The 18,946-nt window shown below is 47.6% G+C and overlaps 2 protein-coding genes across 2 annotated transcripts in view; one reads left to right on the plus strand and one right to left on the minus strand.

The window, feature by feature from the left end:
- The window catches only part of NSF (N-ethylmaleimide sensitive factor, vesicle fusing ATPase), a 63,995-nt gene extending 57,018 nt beyond the window's left edge, over positions 1-6,977 (minus strand). The window contains exon 1 of the mRNA XM_088537168.1: positions 6,939-6,977. Within this exon, the coding sequence (XP_088393294.1) occupies positions 6,939-6,950 (12 nt within the window). The 5' untranslated portion in view covers positions 6,951-6,977. The remainder of the gene's footprint in view (positions 1-6,938) is intronic.
- Positions 6,978-10,455: 3,478 nt separating this feature from the next.
- On the plus strand, positions 10,456-18,081 carry LOC148591675 (meiosis-specific coiled-coil domain-containing protein MEIOC-like). The gene is made up of 4 exons (XM_088537205.1): positions 10,456-10,471; positions 10,624-10,753; positions 15,383-15,487; positions 16,155-18,081. Exons 1-4 carry the CDS (start codon positions 10,456-10,458, stop codon positions 18,079-18,081), a joined length of 2,178 nt encoding a protein of 725 aa, XP_088393331.1.
- Positions 18,082-18,946: the final 865 nt, after the last annotated feature.

The raw sequence follows: 18,946 nt of genomic DNA on the forward strand, positions 1-18,946 counted from the left end.
TTAGAAACTGAAGTTTCTTGCAAACCCCACTGTTAGATGCACAGAGGAGGGATCAACATCTCGAAAGACCCCCAAGCTCTGCCCTACAGCTCCAGGCACCAAAACACCTTGGAGTGTCCAGTGCAGAGAACAGGGCAGCAAAGAACCGCGGAGCAGTTGTTACAGGGAAGGTTAGGCTGTATTTCCTAGGGATGCAGCAGATGTGCAGCTGCCTCATGTCACCCTTGGTAGCGCAGGGGACACAGGCAAAGACCTTACAAACCAGATGCTCATTCACCACTAGAAGTCTGCAAATAAAAGTCAGATTTTAAAAACAGGAAGGAATACACCATAGAGGAGAGCTGAAGAATAACAGAGAACCGAAACGATGCTGTGCAGACCCTGCAACAGTATTCTGTTTCCTGCTGGAAAACAGACATGCCTGAAGCCTTGCCCGCTACAGGTTGTCCTAAAAGACCCAATGGGTCAAGCACAAAGAATTGGAAGAAAAGAGAACAGAGAAGAGATGAGCATCAGAACTGCAGCTGCCTGCGGCACAAGAACCACCAGCACCCAGAAAGACGAGACGAAGCAGAGCAGGGTCAGCGACAGCCTGGGAGGAGATAAATCAGCCCAGGAAAAGCCCGGGGAGGATTACGCCGGCTCTCCTAAAATACACACACGTACCACGAAGCTGAAGAGTGCAGAGGGGAAAAAGGGCAAGGGGAAGGGGCGAGCAGAAAGGAGAGGAGCCCGGTAAGAGCAGCGCTGCCAGCGCCGCATTCCGAGCGGCTGGGAAGGGCTTCCCAAGGGAGGCAGCCAGGGCGGCAACAGCCTCTCCAGTGGGCAGACACAGACCAGAATTCCCAGATGGTGATCAAGGTTATGAAAGAGATGGTGCATGGTGCCCACAGCAGGTGCACAGACAGCAACAGCAGATATCCTAACTCTGTGCTTCTTAAAATATATTTCTGGTAAATCTTGAAGAGCTCTGCATGCTGCTTGCACAAGAAGAGACAAACAACTTTTCAGAAAATGCAGGTTTGGCAAAACAGGTTTCCCCTTCAAATCTCTAATCAAAGGCTCGCTGGGCACAGCAGGCTGAGCACCGTCCCCAGGACAAGCCACCTGGGCGCCTGCTCAGGACCCTCCTTTCCATCTGCTCCCCTTGACCTAGACACTCTTACCCCAATTTGGAAGTAGCTGCGTGCTCTGTACATAACCAGATCATAAACAACTGTTTCTTCCATCAAAAGGGGAATGTTTGCCTTGGGAAAGTGAAAAACATCAGGCTTCATATTCCTGTCTTGGCTTAGCAAGAACTTTGGAGCGAGCTGCCGCCAGGAGAGCCCCAACACGGAGTGCAGAGGAGCTGCTCCTCTCCCTCCCCATGCCCGACGGGAAGCTCCATCAGGATCCCCAGCTCCTCCCGCTTCCTAGAGCGACCAGGAGCACCAAGGCACCGCTCCCACCCTAGCAAGCGAAAGCCGCTTTATTAGGACAGAATTATCCACCTTAGCTATCAGAGAATATGTTTTTTTTCCAGGGTGGTGGCTGCTGCTTACATTGTCTGCAAAGGTCTCAGCCCCAGGAATTCAGTTCTGGGATAAGAGCTCTGCAACTTCCATGTTTTTTCACCCCGAACAGTTCAAAAGGAGCATGTCAGTTTGGGGATTGGGCTGTACTATTCCCTTTTTATTACAATGTTATCAGAAACACAACGGAATTTTCCAAGATTTAACTCAAGCAAGTCCAGCTCAAATGCAGTCATGTTCCTTTCTGAGCTGATGAACAGCTGCTTCAAGTCTAGTCCTTGCTAGATTTTTTGCTAACAATTATAAAGAGTAAAATGAAAATACCAGCACATCCCCAGGTAAGAAACATGGGAATAGTAAGACCACAGCCACATTGAAATGGCCAGAACCCAATAAAAGTGCAAGGGGGTCTGTTGATAAAACCAAGACAGCCTCGCTCACTAAAAGGTTCATCCGATAAAATCACTCGGGAGAGTCAAGCATCTTAAAGGAGATATTCTATAAGTCATTAATACAGCCCTGGGCGCCGGTGCGCGAAGCGCTGCCCGGGTACCAGCGCTTGCAGTTAAGGTCTGGCATCTTACAGAGTCACAGAAACAGCCTGCAACCTGCTACACCTTAGGGCATGACTTATTCCAGAATTTTTAGCAGACAGTCACTGCTGTATTTACATCCTACGGGAGCAGGGAAAAAAAAAAAAAAAAAAAAAAAAAAAAAAAGCAGAGCTACATCTGTTTTTTGCCTCAAGTATTTGACCTTTCTGGTCTGATCATCTGACATTTATACACAGCAAAGAACACAGCAGTGCTGGGGCAGGGCATCCAAAGAATTATATCCTGGGCCTTGATATAAAAAGAGGTGGTATCCCCTGGCCCAAACTGAGTAACAGGATGCTGGGCTTTTCCATTCATCTTAATGGCAGGATCTTCTCCAACACAACTCTCCAACTCCTGGAAGCTGAGAGGCTTCTGAAGACGGCCGGCGTATGAAGCCTATACTCAAAAATCAGGAATTTCACAGATATCTCCCAGTCCCTGGCCAGGAGGCATCTTTAACACAGAGGAGCCATTCTGCCCTGGCCTTATGGGGAAGCGCCCAAAAACAGGCTATGAGGGAGGCAATGCTGACACCCCCGCATTGCCTTCTCCTTCTAGGTACAAGGTTTGGGAGGCTGCGTGAAGCACATGTCCGTTCTGAAGACAATGTAAGGTTCAATGTCAACTAGCTAAGCTAAAAAGTTAAAGTTAACAGAATAGGACTGAGAAAAGCATCCCCACCATGAGCGTGTGCAGCAGATGCATGACCACGAACGGCACCTTCAGGCTTCCTGCCAAATCGAGCAGCTCTTCTGAGGGGAAGGATGGAAAAGGGGCCACTTCTGTGACACATGACTGCACTTTTCTAACACACAGGTTAACATACGTCTGCTCTCCCTCGTGTATCTAACACAAACATCGATTTTTACCACATTTCTTATGCTAAAAGGGGACGACTGGCCTCTGTGGGTTCCTCAGTGCTGGCAATAGAGGACCAGGATGTGAATCACAACCTACATCTGAGAAAAAAAAAAAAACGAACAGTCAAGAGTCTCTTAGGGCATCTCTCTCTCTCACTGCTCTTCCACAGCTAGTTTTACTTAAATTTGATTACCTACATTATTCTAATAAGTAAAATAGTCCAGCAAACCTTTTCGGCAGGCACAGAAGACATTAGCCAGTAAAGATGTGCAGCACACGTCCGTTCCAGCAACGCCCTGCTTGCCTGGAGATGCACCAAGAACCAAATTCAACTGAGGAATCCCTGGACATTTGGGCTTTTGGCCACTTGTTTGAAAAGGGATCATCTCCTTCACTCTCAACATCAAGTTTTCTTAAATTGCAACAGTTCTGTTGATGGGAGGTAATAAACTTTAATTCTATTAAATTGTATTAATTTTAACTGACTTCATAATGAACTATTTCTGTTCAAATGAACTATTTCTGCTGTGGCAGCTACAACATCAAATTAATCAATGGTGACTGATGGGCGAGTGATGACAAAGTCAGATAATACCCACCTAAGGGAAAGGCAAAATTCAAATAGTCACACGACTGACGAAGTCTTACCCTAAATAATCTCACACAGGTTTCTGTAATGCAGAAGTCCTGTAAACAGGACACAAGTGTATCAGGAGTGATTTCACAAGGCAGGTGAATAGCTGCAGAAGTGATCTCAGTGATCTCAGATTCTCATCTCAGATTTGAAGTTCTCGTCCATTCCCGGAAAGCACTCCCAAAAAACTATTTCTGTATATTATATGCTAGGAAATAATAGAAAAAATAGGCAGTGCTATCAGGATCAGTACTGCTACCAGAAAGGAGCAACTCAATTCATAAATGTTTTGTTAAGTGCTTGATGACACCTTAAAGAGTGACTCCTTATGAGAGTAGAAAGAGGGAGAAATCAGACCTTGTAGCATCACAAACTAACATAAAATCCACCCTAGTTATTTCAAAGCTTCTACCAAAATACCCTTCAAACCACGCTCGTTTGACCGCCAGGAGCACAAGGGGGAGAGCCTCAGTCCGGCAGTGTCTTGGGCCTCACGCAGCGCGGAGGGGACCCCGCTGCCGTCCCTCCGACGGACACTGCACGGCAGCGGGAGCTGCTGCAGGGAGCTCCGGTCCCGTTCCGCAAGGTCACTCAACATCTGCTGGAAACCAGGCGAAAGCCACCTCATTTCTAATCATACAGATATGAAGCCCTTTTGCAAAGGGAAAAGACTAATCCTTCCTGTCACTGTGCTATCTATGGAACTCCCCTTTTCTCTTACCTGTTCTGAGTATCACCTAGCAAATTAAAAATAAAAGAAAGGTTGGGTTATACAAGTTGCAGCTCTTGTGTAATTCTAAAATTCCTTCTAACAGAGCCTCCAGCTAAGCCCTTGCTCTGGAAGCCCAGACTCAGGACCAGGAAAGCGCAGCCCCATGGCAGAAACTGCCATTATTTCTAATTGTTGAGAGCTGTTTTTGCCTGTAAACTCCAATCACGGTGAACGAGTCTCTCCCTTGCAACTGAGGAAAGTTGGTGCAGGAGCAGGGTAAAATTTCTGGAAAAGTACTGGGCAATTAATAATGTTCAGCCTAGCATTTTTCTAGATTATTTATTATTTGTTATTATTTAACTTTTATTATTTTAACATATTACTGGAAGTTTAAAGATTATGTCTCCCTTCTACTTCATGGGAGTCATTAATTTACCTCTAAGCACACACACACAAATCAAACCCCACTGGTCTAATAAAAGAGATGGAGCCCTGAGGTTCCCTGTAGGGCATTTTCTCAGGCCACAAGTATCACTAAAGCTTAATCTCCCCGCTCCCCAGGTTTAAGTGCTTTTAAAACGCTGAAAAGAGAACATCAGCGGCGTCCCCGCGTGCGACTCACCTGCTGTCCCCAGAGCTATCACACGCCTCCGCCCGCCCACCCGCTCGCCCTTATTTACACAGGCAGGGAGCAGAGGCCGGGCAAGGCTCGCGCTGCCGCAGCGCACACGGAGCTGCCGCCTGCTCCAACGGCCTCCGCAGCCTCCTCGGGGCCGCCGCTATCCCACACACCTGCAGGCAGCAGACAGCCTGTTTATTAACTTACATTAACAGCATTTGGCAGGGCGCACGGTTGGACTGAGCTCCCAAAGTGACATAAGACACTCTGCTTAAGAACTCTCTTCTCAGCATTAAATAAGCAGGTAATTCTGCAAATATAGATTTATGGATAATTCATGAAAACACCTAATAGTAACAAGCTTCCTGGTAACCTCATGGGAAGCAGCACACACTTCAAATGCCAGATTACGTGGCCATTAAGCACCAACTTTCTCTTAAATAGAGATGTCCAGGCACAGCTCACAGCAGCAGGAAGAAGCTCGGACAGATCTTTCTCCTGCCTCCCCACATGCTCAGCTACCACCTTCCAGCTCTCAGACCATTCACTAGGACTTTTCAGCACAATGCTGAAAACTAACCCTCAAACCTTCTAGGTGGTTCTCTGTCAACTTGACATGCTGAAAGGGCTCAGTGCAGGTTCAGGTGAGCAAGAACAGCAGCGAGACCAGATCCACTCAGGTCAGAGAGAGCCACTGTCTCGGGGTGATGCTCATTACTGCCAGTGCAATCCCACCACTGATAAAAGTGTTGAGACCTTCCAAACACAGACAGCTGAAAAAAAGAAAGTTTTTTTTTTTTTTAAAAAAAAAAAGCAAGTAGTTTCTCCAGGCTTAACTGGATGAATGAGCTCAGCAAAGAGTGAGATGAAGAAGAAAATGGCAAGAGAGGAAGCGAGAGCACCTAGCTGGGAGCAGGGAGAACAGAAATGCTGTTTAAAGAAACAGCCAGCATGACACACACCTCTCGTGCCCGATTAATCAGGAGCATCTCTGAGCGGGTTCTCAGGTACCTCCGCTCACCCGTGACGCATAGTTACACCCGGGCCAGATTTCTTGGCACCGCTGGAACCTCCAACGCGGTCCCCGACTGCAGCATCCGCCGCAGCACCCACGTGCCAGAACGCGACGTGCCACGAGCGCCCCGTCCGCCAGCACCCCCGTCACTGCACTGCGCTGGCCAGGGCAGCAGAGCTCGGCCCGAGGCAGGGAGCAACCAACAACGCAACCCGGGCGGCTACTGCCTGGGGAAGGCGGACGGAGCTCGCGGCAAAGGGAGCAGCAGCCTCTGCTGCGAGTGGCAGCACTTGGAGATTGGTCTGGAGAAAAGAGGATGGCTAAGATGCCAAAAAAAAAAAAAAAGTGATTTGACAGATTAGAATGTTCCCTTACGATTTTAGAGTCTTGGAGGCCAATTGTTAATTTTACCTAAGCTGTCAACAATACGGCATTATATATAAGGAATCATATATATATATATAGCATAAAATCATAGGACAGCCTTTAAGGTGTGATTTAACAGAACACCGCGTGGACCAGCACTGCAGCAGGGTTACGAGCTGCCGCCTCCCGTCTTCTGCTGGTCTTCACGGGGATGTCCCTTGCCCGGGGAGTCCCCAGGAGCTCACGGTGCTCGCCAGGCTCCACACACCCACCCCGCACCGCCAAAGGCCCCCCAGCTCCACAGCTGCCCCGGGGACCCCGAAGTCCTGCCCGACACCTCTCCGAGGGCACCCGAGGGTCGTGCTGCTCCTCAGGGCACCCTACAGCGCTGCCCCGAGAGGCCACCCCAGGCCCCCCCTAGGCAACCCCCGAGAAGCCCCCGTGGCACCCCGAGCCCTGCCCCGCGCTGCCGGCACGGAGGGCCGCCACAGGCAGCAGCAGGAAGAGCCAGGGCAGAGCGGGAGGGCGGCGGGAGCCGCCAGGAACCGCGGCGGAGATGGGGGAGGAAGAAGAGCAGGAAGAAGCGGTGAGAAGAGACCCCCCCCGCTCCCCGCCACTTACCCGCCCCGCCATCTTGCCGCTGCGCCCGGCCCGCAGCACCGCCCCCGCCGCAGCGCCGGCCCCGCCCCAGCCGCCACGGGGCGGGGCTGCGCAGGCGCAGCGCGCCGGGCCCCGCCCTGGGGCTTCCTTGGAAAAAGCAGCGCCGGGATGATTCCGCAGGAGGGATTTTATGCCTTAGTATCCCCACGTTAGCCCTGGTTTGTCGGGTTGGCGCCTCGTGGCATTTGTTGCGCAGCTCTGAACTGCAGGAAGAGAAACAAGCCAGTTAAGACCCAAAATGGATGGCCATTAGGGCAGGGTGAGAGGTTTCTAGATTTTCCTCTCCACGTCTCCTGAAGTGCCACCTTCTAAGCATCTTAGTGTGAGCGTTGTCTGACTGGACGGGTATCACAATTACATTTGAGGAGTGCGATTTCCCTGAAGTGGAGAAATTTAGAACTGTACTTATATATAGAGAGAGAGGGAGTGTATAACAGAGTTGAGCATCCAAACACTGGACTCCTATCAGGGCTGCAGAGAAACCAGGCGGGCCCCCCCGAGCACCCCAGCCCGCGGCCGCACGTCCCAGACAGGAGCTCAGAGCTGAGGGCGCCCCGGCGCCGCCGCCGCCTCAGCCCGAGCGCGACCCGCCCGCCTCGGCCCCGCCCTGCGGCACCGGCCGGATTGGCCGGTCCCGTGCGGGGCGCGCAGCCATTGGCGGGTGCCCGCAGCTACCGCCCGCCCCATTGGCCGAGGGGCGGGGCGCGCTGCTTCTGGGGGAGGGGGTCTGCGTTTTACGTTAGCGGGCGCGCAGCGGGGAGCGGCGTCCTGATTGGCCAGGAGGGTTGCTGAGGGGCGGGGCGAGGAGCCGAGCGTGCCTCGGGGCGGCGGCGCTGGCAGGAAGGTCACAAAATGGCGGCAAGAGGAGGGGGCGTTGGAGCAGGGATTCCGGTCCGGTCCGGTCCGGTCCGGTCCGGTCCGGTCCGGTCCGATCCGATCCGATCCGATCCGATCCGATCCGATCCGATCCGAGGGCAGGGTCTCGGCACCATAGTGTTACCGAGGGACGGCTGAGGCCGAGCCTCACCCACTGCGAGAAGGGGCAGCCAAAGGGCAGCATCCCCCTGAGGCGGCGTGATGTGAGGCCACGGGAGAGCATCGCTTGGTGCTACAAATCACACCCCGGTGCGCTCCAGGAAGGGAGCGACACATTTCTAGCGCCGCACCCTGTGCCAGGCCCCGCAGTGTGTGTCCTACCCAGCAGCACCCATGCTCTTCAGCAGGGCCTAGCGCTGCCTCGCGACGCGTCTCCCGCCCGCAGGGAGGCTTCGTAGCAGGGCTCATGGGTGCGGATTTGTGCACGGAGCTGGGCTTGGGCTGAACAGCTCCTGCTGGATAAGCTGCCTCAGAGAGAGGTGATAGGAGCTGTATCCCCCAGGCGATGTTCTGGGGAGAAGGAAATTCCAGGTACAGTTTTTCTGTTTTGACTTTGCTTTGGAAGAGCAGGATGGCAAATTGTTGGGACTCCAAAGCAAGATCCAACACTGCCTCCGGAGCAGATGCCAGCGGGCTGGGAAGCAGCTTTAGTCCATCGCCTGCTACTTCATCTCCCTGTGCTCAGCTTTGACACTGTAATAAATTATTAATACTGGTAATTGAGCAGAGATTCACAATCTCTATCTCTTCCTGCAAAGAGATCACTGCAACAGGAAATATCTTTGAGAAGAGGTTCCCCATAAATAACCCCTCTGCGTACTGCTGGGCTGGCCCTGCTGCTGGGGTTTGGCTTTCCGGCCTCCCTTGGGCTGAAACAGGTGGTGACATTGAAGTGTAAATAGCAGATGTGGCTGAAAGGGCTTGTGTCCTGGCAACAGGTCGCCTGGTCTGGAGGGATTCGGTTCCACACTGCTGCCTCTCCAGGAGTGAACTCTACCTAAACCATGTTCATAGCATTTCCTCACCACAAAGTACTTCACAAATCTCTACCATTTGGCCTTGAGCTCATTCCCTTAAAGAGCCTCCCATGGGAAGTAAACACAGGAAAATAAAAGCTCTGAATCTTTATGGGAAATAGCGAGTCTTGCTCTGGACTATTCAACATCTCATATCCTACCTGTACTGAAATGTTGGTGCTTTTAAGACCCTGGGCAAGTCCAGGCTCTTGGCCAGTTCTCAGCTTGCAGCAGCTCTCCCTGCCTAAGCTAAATGTTTTTATGGTTCCTGATAAATGACTCCTCTATGGTGTGTACAGTTCACACAGTAAAGCTGTTTTACCAGCTTGAGAGGAAGTTTGAAGCCTCAAAGAGGAAAAATGCCAAGTTTCACTGAATGTGAGCACAGCAGAGCTGTGTGAACTGCGTGAGCTTCATCCAGGCAGCGGAGCGCTGGGAGTGCAGTGTGCCAGGTAGGGTCCTTCCACCTTCAGCATCTAAGCCAGAGCCTCGGTCCTCCCTAACATCTCTGGAGAGTGGCACATCTAATATGTCAAAAAAGGCCAAATTTCACAAATTTTGCACAAATTTCCTCCTCCCCTTGGGTAGAGGCAAAAACGTCTGTGAACAAGCAGGGTATCAGTGACTTCTTGATCATATCACAAGCTACTGGATAACTAGATAACATATCGTCCCACTAACACATTGTCCCAGGGTCCTAAAAATCAGAGCTCTATTGGTCTAACGGCCCCTCAACTCACTGAGTCCCTCACCCGTGGACTGCAATAAGCAGAGGCAAAGGCTGACAGCAAAATGCACTGCCTGAATTCAGGAGCCTTGGAAGTGCTGCCTGCTCCAAGCGGGGGCTGCTCCTCTGGATGCAATCGGAGATGGGGCTAAGTGCAATGGAGCAATTTGTTAGCAGGTGGATGCAGGGAAACAGGAGCAGGGAAATGAGTGTGTGGGGCTAGAGAGGAGAGAGATGGAGGGAGAGAGGGGTGGAGGAAGGGATAGATGGAGGTGGGTATGGATGGATTCATAGAGGGAATAGTAGAGTGAGGGAGGGGGGAATAGAGAAAAGAGTAGATGGATGGGTGGGTGGAGAGAGGATGGGATGGAGGAAGAGCGTGGTGGAATGAAGGAAGGGATAGAGGAATGGATGAATGGAAGATGGAGAGGGGTCAGGTACAGGAGTGGAGGGAAGAGTAGGAAGAAGGACAGTGTGAAGGAAGGGAGTAGAAGATGAGTTAGAATGAGGAGGGAAGGAGAGAGGGAGAGATGGATAGGACAGAACGGTGGGGATTCCACCTGGCTGGCAGGCAGGAATTACCAGTTAATATGTTTGTCAGTAGGTCGAGGATGGTGCCAGGAGCCCTTCCGAGTTTAGTCCCAGCCCAGGTCACCTCCTGCAGGGCTTCCCTCTCGTTGGAGCTCCAGCTGGGCCCTTGGCCCATAGTCCTGTGGCAAGCAGAGCGGATCCCACTCAGCTGGAGGACAAAGGTGGCTCTGGTCTCTGCACAGACACTGTTTGAGGCCCAGGTGCTGCCCAGGGTTGCAGGGAGAAAGGCTGGAGCTAGGATAGGGCTGCTGAGCTGCGGGGCAGGACCATGGGAGAAGGGGCAGGTGAGGGGACAGCCAGGTGAGGTGGCCACGCAGGTGTGAAGGAAGAGGAGCAAGTCTGTCCTCGGGGCATGAGCTTCCCAATCCCTCTAATGTGCGAAAGCCAAAGCGAAGCTTCCCAAACCAAACACTAACACCCCTCAATTGCTCTTCAGATCCAGGAGCCCCGGCCATTCCCTATCTCATCCTGGACTCCAGCCCATCTCCCAGGTTAGCAGAATTCCAGCCCAAGGAGCTTCGGACTGAGGTGGCTGAACCTGCACGGGACAGGGAGAGGGGAAGCAGGTCAGAGCCTGCAGCACATCCCAAACCCACTCTGCCTCGCAGCCCTGGGGCAGGGAGCAAGGCCCAAGGTGCAGGGACAGTGTCGTGGAGCCGGGACCTGAGCTGCTAACCGCTTAGCTGCTTCCACTGCAGAGGACTAAGCAACACCTGAAGCAAGGTACCCTCTACTCCCTGCAGGACACAGCCTGCACCTTACTTAGAACCGCAAAAAGGATGAGACTTAGAATGAAACAAAAGCTAGCAACATTGTGACCCTGCTCTTTAACTTGTGCTCCTTTTGTCTCTATTCCATTGGCTTTCCTACGACCTCTTTGCAGCTCTAGGTATTCTAGCTCTTTTTTATTCCAACTCCAGTTTCTATTTATTTACTTTTTAAACCCATAACACACAGCTCCAGGATGTCTTTGGCCATCAACTCCCTAATGAGGGGCCCAGCCAGGCACATGGCAGCTGCAGAGCAGCTCTGTGGCCAGGAGCTGCTGTTGTCACAGGCAGATAATAGAGAATCTTTCTTCTGTTAACAACGCGGTGGCCAGCCATCTAGCCAGGAGGAGCCGACCGGGGCCGGGACCGAAAACGGGGCCGGGCCGATCCGCGCCGACCGCCCGGGTGGCGGGGGGCGGCGCGAGGCCACCGCAGCCGCCTCACCCGCCTCAGCGCTGTCTCCGGGCGAGCGGCCCCTCCGCGCCTCCCCATTGGCTGCCCGGCAGCCAATGACGGCCCCGACGCCTCACGGCCGCGTGCCGGAGCGAGGCGCTCACGCGGCGGGGAGGGGGCGCGAGGGCCCAGCGCGGCTCCTCATTGGCCAGGTGGCCTGAGGCGTTGGCCAATGCCCTCGGAGCGCGTAGGGGGCGGGCTCGGCGGTTGGCCCGCCCGCGCCGCGGCGCGAGGCTAACGGCCGCCCGCGCCTCAGGCCGCCCGCGCCGGCGCGTGAGGGGCGGCCGGGCCCGTTACCGCCGCGGCGGGGCCGCCCATGGAGGTGAGGGGCGGGCGGCGGCGGGGCCTGCGGACAGGGCGGGGAGGCGGCGGTGGCGGCGCTGGGCCTCTCCAGCGGGGCACGGGAGTGCTGCCGTGGCCTGAGCTTCGCCTGGGCACCGGTACCTGAGCAGGGCAGGGGGCTGGCGAGGCCTTGCAGGCTCCCTTCTCTTAAAAACCGGTTTTTGAAGGCTAGTGCTGCCCGTGCCCTCCCCGGAGGGCGTCCGGAGTGCCTGGGGCCTTCTCGAAGCAGGTCTGTCCCGTGGCACAGGGTGACGCAGATCTCTGGGGTTTGGGAGCACTTGAAAATGTTGAGGAAAATGCGCTGTAAAATCCTAATTAGTAAGCTTTAAATAAAATTTGAGTAACTTTGCATTAAATACTAATTAATAAAATGAGTGTGTTTGGTGGGGCAGGTCATAAATTCACCATGCGTCTATGTTTCCTCATTATTTAAGGTCACAGACTGTCACCTTAATATCTACAGACAAGTGGATGTTAAGCACTGGGTGTCTTTGCTAAATAAGGATGAAATAAGGAGAAAATATAGCATAAATGGTATAAGAAATGGGACTGTGTTCTGCAATATTCTTACTTTGCATGTTCATATATCTAGAAAATGTATGTTAAAAACTGTATATTAAAATACATCACTATAACTGTTCATTTAAACTGGAAGGAATATCAAACTGTAGCCTGCAAATCTGAGATAGAGAGTCACCCTCCAGTAAGAGGAGTACTTAAAAATATGCCCCTACTACTGATGTTTCATATGAGGCAGTAATAAGGGTGAACAGTTAACACTGCATAGTTTATAACCTGTCAGTCAATAGGAGTTCTTTTGTTTTGGAGCTGTTAATGTTATGAAGCTAATGTTATGAAGCTTCAACTTTTCCTAAATTTGATAACCATTTCAAATGAGGGAGTGCCGTCATGTTTAAAACATGAAAATAACTTTTTTTTCCCCATGTATTTCATTTTACTTAATTTTATTTTACTTTTCATTTTCTATGTACCTCAGCCTTCTGAAAAAAGGGGAGAAAGAAATGCCGTTTTTGTTTGTTTGTTTGTTTGTTTTCATCCTCCTTCTTCCACCAACCATCTATTCTTAAGATTTCAGTGCAGAGTCGGGGAAAGGAGGGTGTTTCTCATGTGGAAGCAGTTCCAGATCAGGCCAGACTCTCCTGGCAGCTCTTGGCCTGTGTGTTATGGTCAGATGCAGGCTCCTGAAACATGGACATCTGTGTTCATGTAATTTATGTAATAAGAACAGTGATAAAATGATAGTTATTAATGAGAGGTGTCTTGTGATATAGAAATGGCCAAGTGACTCCTCCACTGCTGTGGGTGAAAGGGTTGATGATGTTAGTGCTTACCTATACGATCTGGTATTTTTCTGTTGCATTTTTAGCTGTTCCAAAACTCAAGATAGCTCGTGTAACACAGACAAAGCAGGTTTCCCTTAGCTCTGCAGCTCCGCTGTCTTTGAACACCTTAGAAAATCCCTGTATTGTGTTGGAATGGTCCTTTAGCTAAGACTAAATATAAATGTGCTAAAATGTCAGTATATAGAACATCTGAAAACTCAGAATCTGCAGGTAAGTTGAAGAGCTGAAGTATATAAAGTCTGAAATTCTTAGATCTGTGTGTAATTATGTCCTACTTAGTTTTCTTTTTCCTGTGTCTTGCATAGCCTAAAGTCGCATTCAGAGGCGGCAGTCGCTGCTGGAGCAGCACAGAGACCGGCGGGAGACTGACTGATGTGTTCAGCAGTGTAATGACAGGCTCTGGCTCATTATATGATTGCTACAAATCACAGGTTCAGTTGATTATAAATGAAATATATATATATATTTAAGAGTTTGGGTTGTTTGTTGACATGACAATCAAAAAATATTTCTAATATAATTGCTTATGCTGTAGAATATAATAGCTATGTTTGATTTATTTGTAATATCTAAGGTAATATTAATTATGAAGGACAGTTTGTTTTTTTTTAATACAGTCACAACAAAGGTTGTTCACCTGTTCTGTATTTCGTCTTCTGCTTCCCTACGTACTTTGTCTAAAGTAGCATAGGTCTCTATTGTATGATATCTGTTTGCTGATTGATCAAGAAATAAATTTTGTCATCATATCAAAATTAAAAAAAATCTTCAGAAGATGCTTCAATTGGAAAAATATTTCAGAATAATGATGGAATTCCTCTCCTTTTTCTGCCTTTCTTATCACTTTCACGGTTCATAACTTAAGTTTTCTACTTCGTTTATTGTGCACTTTTTCTCTCAATTTATTGACTGGTCCATTGTGAACATCACAGCAGAAGTGGGGCTTAAAATAATGGAAAGAGGAAAGGACAGTAGATCAGTTCAGACTGAGCTTTTAGTTTTTCTAAAACTAAAAGAAAACCCTAAACAGTTTAGTTATGAAGAGTGACAGAAGCTGGCAAATGGCTAAGAGGTAACATTGACCAGCATGAGAGAATGTGTGGAGCAAAGAACAGTGTGGGAGGAGAAATCAATACTTCAGATTTAGTTGTGTTTCGCTGAGAGGGAGCTGTGCAAGACTTAACTTTAGCACGTTAAAGTGTGGGACTAGTTAGGGCCAGCTTGGGAAAGAGAGAAAATAGATCTGTAGCTGGAAGGTACTGTCTGAAGTTATTTGTACTGAGTTCACTACTTGTGCTGGATTCACTTAGAAAGAGTAAAATGAAGAATGTAGAAGCTGGAGGTGGCTGAAAATGATGAAGAGTGGGGGGAAGAAAAGAGATGTCATAATAGCAAAGTCAAGAGGTTGTGACTTAAAAGAACAGTCAAAAAAATGAGGATGAATGGAGGGGATTAGAATTGGGCAGAAATTAACAGAAGCCGAGCTTTTTAAAAGAAAAAGGTCCAGAGGTGGTAGGAGCTGTTAGGCAGCTTTACAGATGAAGGCATGTGGCAATTAGGGAGGCATATGGCGATTATTTTTTTGTTAGCTGAAATGTTTTTATTAGCTGAGAAGCTGGTGGAAAGGAGAAGCTTAGATGCTGAGCGGATATTTCTGTGGCATACCATAAATTCCAAATCCAGACATCCTGCTTATAGAAAGTAGTCTGCTGAACAGCAGTCTTCCCAGTCTGACTTCTCAGTAGAAAATGTCAAGAGAATTAAGTACGTTAGATCACTCCTTTTGACATTTGTATCCATAAATCTTCTCTGAGGTGAAAAATTCAAATTAATAACATGGGCATGGAAAACTCAGATGTGAAGTAGAGTCCAGTCGGGCAAAAAGCCATATGGATCTGAGAGTAAACTCTCTTTTTGGGTATTGCTTCCGATAGCTGCTATGTAATGAAATGACAATTTGATATGATAAAATTATTTATGCTAACATTTGTTTTATCTAAAATGTAGAATGAAGATAGTATAGAGCTACCTCAGACCTACAATTCTCCCCTTTCAACATCAGAATATTCTGCACCTGTGGACTCTTCCCTTTTATATGCACCATGGTCTATATATGGAGATGATACTAAACAGCCTCCTGGTTCTCAGATGAATGTAAAGTCCAGGTACTCATTTTTGACAGATAGAAAATTTTATGCTGAAGGAATCAGTGGACTTTTTTTTTTTTAACTTAATTAAGTGTTTTAATGTAAGTAATTATTTTCAGGATTCAGCCTGAAAGGAATGATTATGGTAGTGAAACAGATTTATATGGACTTGTGTCTAACATCTTGGAAGAACAAGATAAATCACAGCCATATTTTGCTGATGGGTGAGTAAGCTGCTGTGCAGGCTCTAGTGGCATTCTCTTTTTTCTGAATAACATTTTGCTCAGTTTTATGTGGTATATAGATTTTTTTTTATCTAAGCATCCAAATTACTTGGAGCAGCCCAGGGCCATCCAGATCTGGGCGTGTCCCATGACACAGGGTCAAGCAGGTCTCTGAGGCGGGGGACACTTTGAAAGTGGTAAGGAAAACATCATGTAAAATTCTAATTAGTAAACTTTAAATAATATTTAATCTAAAACTAGTAACATTTTATATAGCAAGACAAGTGTTCGGTGGGGCAGGTTGCAAATTCACTGTGTGTCTACGTTTCCTCATTCTTTAAGCTTACAGACTGTACAAGTGGATGTTAAGCACTGGGTGTCCTTACTAAATAAGGATGCTCATAAGGAGAAAATATGGCATAATTTAATAGTTTATGGCATAAATTGCCCATGAGGGTTCTGTGTTAATGTACAGTAACTAGTGTCCAGGTGTGCTAGTAACTTTGAACTGAGGGCAGTTTGGGTAAGATGCTTTTGGATATCAAGAGAGATGGTTGGGTCAAGAACAAGGTTTTTAAACGTTTTGCTGCATTCGTCTGGAAGTGGCAGAGGAGCAGCAGAGAGAGAGTTCTAACCATGTGTTCCTTGTTTTTATTTTGTTTTCAAGGAGTTGCTCTTCCAACTTAAAGTCAGTATGGCCTGTGAACACAACCAGAATTCCAGACCACCATGACCTGTTGCCAGAAACCAAAAGACCAGTCGTAGCCGCTGTTTCTCAACAGGCTTTTTTTACTGGCGAATCCACTTCTGCTGAAAAACAGTACTTGCAAGGTGGTAATCTTGCATCCCAGCAGAAAGCAGATGAGTGTTACCACGGGTTCACAGGCACGGACTTTGAAGAGCCGTGGTTATACCCTTCTCGGAATGATCATGCCACCTGTTACAACTTGCAAGCTACAGAGAATATTAAGACAGCACCCATATTACAGAACTTTCCATATGTTAAAAACACCTTTACGCCTCAGGCTGGGTTTTCAGAAGCAATCAAAGACTCAGGAGCTGATAATTATTCTTATGGAAGAGAGAAGGGGTGTCCCAAAGGAGCAGATATGCAGGTACATCAAAAGCAGGCGGAAACATTTCTTCCACAATTTCACAGATATAATGAAAATGCAGACTATAATAGATATACTGAATACTCTCATCCTAATAAAGCGAAAGCTAACAAGACTAGCAATTGTAGCCTCCAAGAAAATAAAAAGTTAGTAAATGGAACAACTGAAGCACCCTCTATGGACACAGAAAGCTACACTAAGTTATTTCAAGTTAAACCAGGAACTCAGAAAAAAATGGAAGATATAATTCCAGATCAGCAAAACTTTGCATTTTCCAAGGCTGGAGGACTTCTATCAGAAAAACAATTTGCAAATAAACTTTCCTTCTGTACTGATTTTGGCCAAAAATCAGAATATGGACTAAAATCTCTTGCATCGTGTCCAGGGAATAGTGACTGTACAAACGTTGTAGAAAAGCAGCAGTTTTCCAAAGGTGATCTACAGAATTCTGAATATTGTAAATCCCTTACATTATTACCAAGCTCAGCAAGCACTTCGGTGAGTACTAACGTAAGGCCAACTTGGATGAACATTCAGACTAAAACCACTGCGTCAGTCCCGTTTCAGAATCCGAGTCCTTTGGTGAAACTGAATAATCATTTATCTACTCTTTCAAAAAATTTCAGTCATTCGAATGATTTTTTTCAGTTATCCTCTTCAAATTTCCCTTTAAATAGTAATTTATTTCACAAGTGCTGTCAAGATAACCCTTCACTTTTTTCCAGTTTTGATTTTGGTTATAATACTGCAGATCGAGCTCAGTCCACTGCTTATGTGGAATCGCTGGTGAAGACTGGAGAGGAGAATCTTTTTGAGTCTCTAAGTGACAAGAAATTAAAGCAGCCAAATGGATTCTGTGAAAATTATTCGGCACAACAGTTTGAGATCACTGAAAACATGAGCAAACACTGTTTCCAGCTGAAGCCACAGAGTGGGCATTATGATCTGGAAGAAGGGCAGAAGCACCCAGAAGGGTTGTTGCAGAACGCGTACCAAGATTTAATGGAATCTCAGGGTCAGTTTAGCCTCAGGCAGGGAGGTGGAGACACTAACGGGGTCACTCGCCTGCCTCGCCCACAGATTTCCAACTTTTCCAACAATTACCTGATGAGCGACTTGAGGCACAATCAGCAGCTTGGCTCAAACGGTTTCCCCTTGAGAGCAGCCCGGCCGTTCAGCCAGTCAGTTGTCCCTTTGATGGAATCTTACGGCTTGTTTTCCTATGATGATTTAACTCACTTCTATCCATATTTAAATGAAATGATGTATGGTGACAGCGCGTTTTCGGGTTTTGTACCAGCATTTGGATTCCAAAGACCAGTTAAAACACGAAGTGGCCTTGCCAGTGAATTATATGTTAGACTAGAAGAATGCCACGAACAGTGGAGAGCTTTGGAGAAAGAAAGAAAGAAGGTAATTAAAGAAAAAAAAAAAAAAAACATACTTTACCATGCAATCAATATCACAAAATTGATTTAGATCTCATCAAAGTCCATACCGGTTAGATAACATGGGTAATTCTCACCGTTATGGATTGAAATTTGAAATAGTTAATGGGACGTGGAAGAGAAAATAATTGACTTCCATTACTCAAGTGGTGAAATTTGTGGCCCTGTTGGTAGCATAGTTAATTATATATCTCAAATATTGCACTTAAAGCAGGAATTCAGTGGAGTTTTTTTTTTTTTTTTTTTTTTTTTTTTTCAGCTTCTGTGTGTTGCGAGTGGGGGAAGAGGGTGCACATTCTACGAATACCAAAATCATGTTACCTTTTTTTTTTAAACATGTGAAATAAACACTCTACCTGGAAACTTAGAAAGCAAATCCATTAAATACATTTTGAGCAATCCTTTTAAGAATTAATTAATATACTTATGTCCTGCACTTCTGCTCTTTCAACAAATCTTTTAGACTTCCTGCTGTTATTCTGAACTGTTAAACTTAGGATATACTAGGCTGAAAAAACAGCCTAGTAATAAATAATGTAATAAAATATTATTAAACATATTCAGAGTTCTATATGAAACTGTTACCTTACTTAAAATAATTTTATTTTTTGGTAGTAAACATAAGTGCCTCAGTGTCCCTTTGATGAATGTAGAAAGTGTCTTCATTTGCCAGTTCAAGCTGATATTGAGCTTAAAAAAGGCAGCTGGAGCTACCACTTTCTCTGAGGGGAAATTTGACCAAAAATTACTTAAGAATAGTTCTGCTGTGCCAATTCTCTGAAGTAAACTTAATTATGAAAGGAAAATAGGAAACACATTGACTAAAATCTACCTTAAACGCTCTTGAAAGCCAGGGGTTGCCCTGAATAGAGTGGTTGGAAGGAGATGGGAGTCTG

The sequence above is a fragment of the Tinamus guttatus genome, unplaced genomic scaffold (genome assembly GCF_059628265.1).
Source record: "Tinamus guttatus ecotype Peru unplaced genomic scaffold, ASM5962826v1 Tinamus_guttatus_pri_ptg000732l, whole genome shotgun sequence".
NCBI classification, from domain to species: Eukaryota; Metazoa; Chordata; class Aves; order Tinamiformes; family Tinamidae; genus Tinamus; species Tinamus guttatus.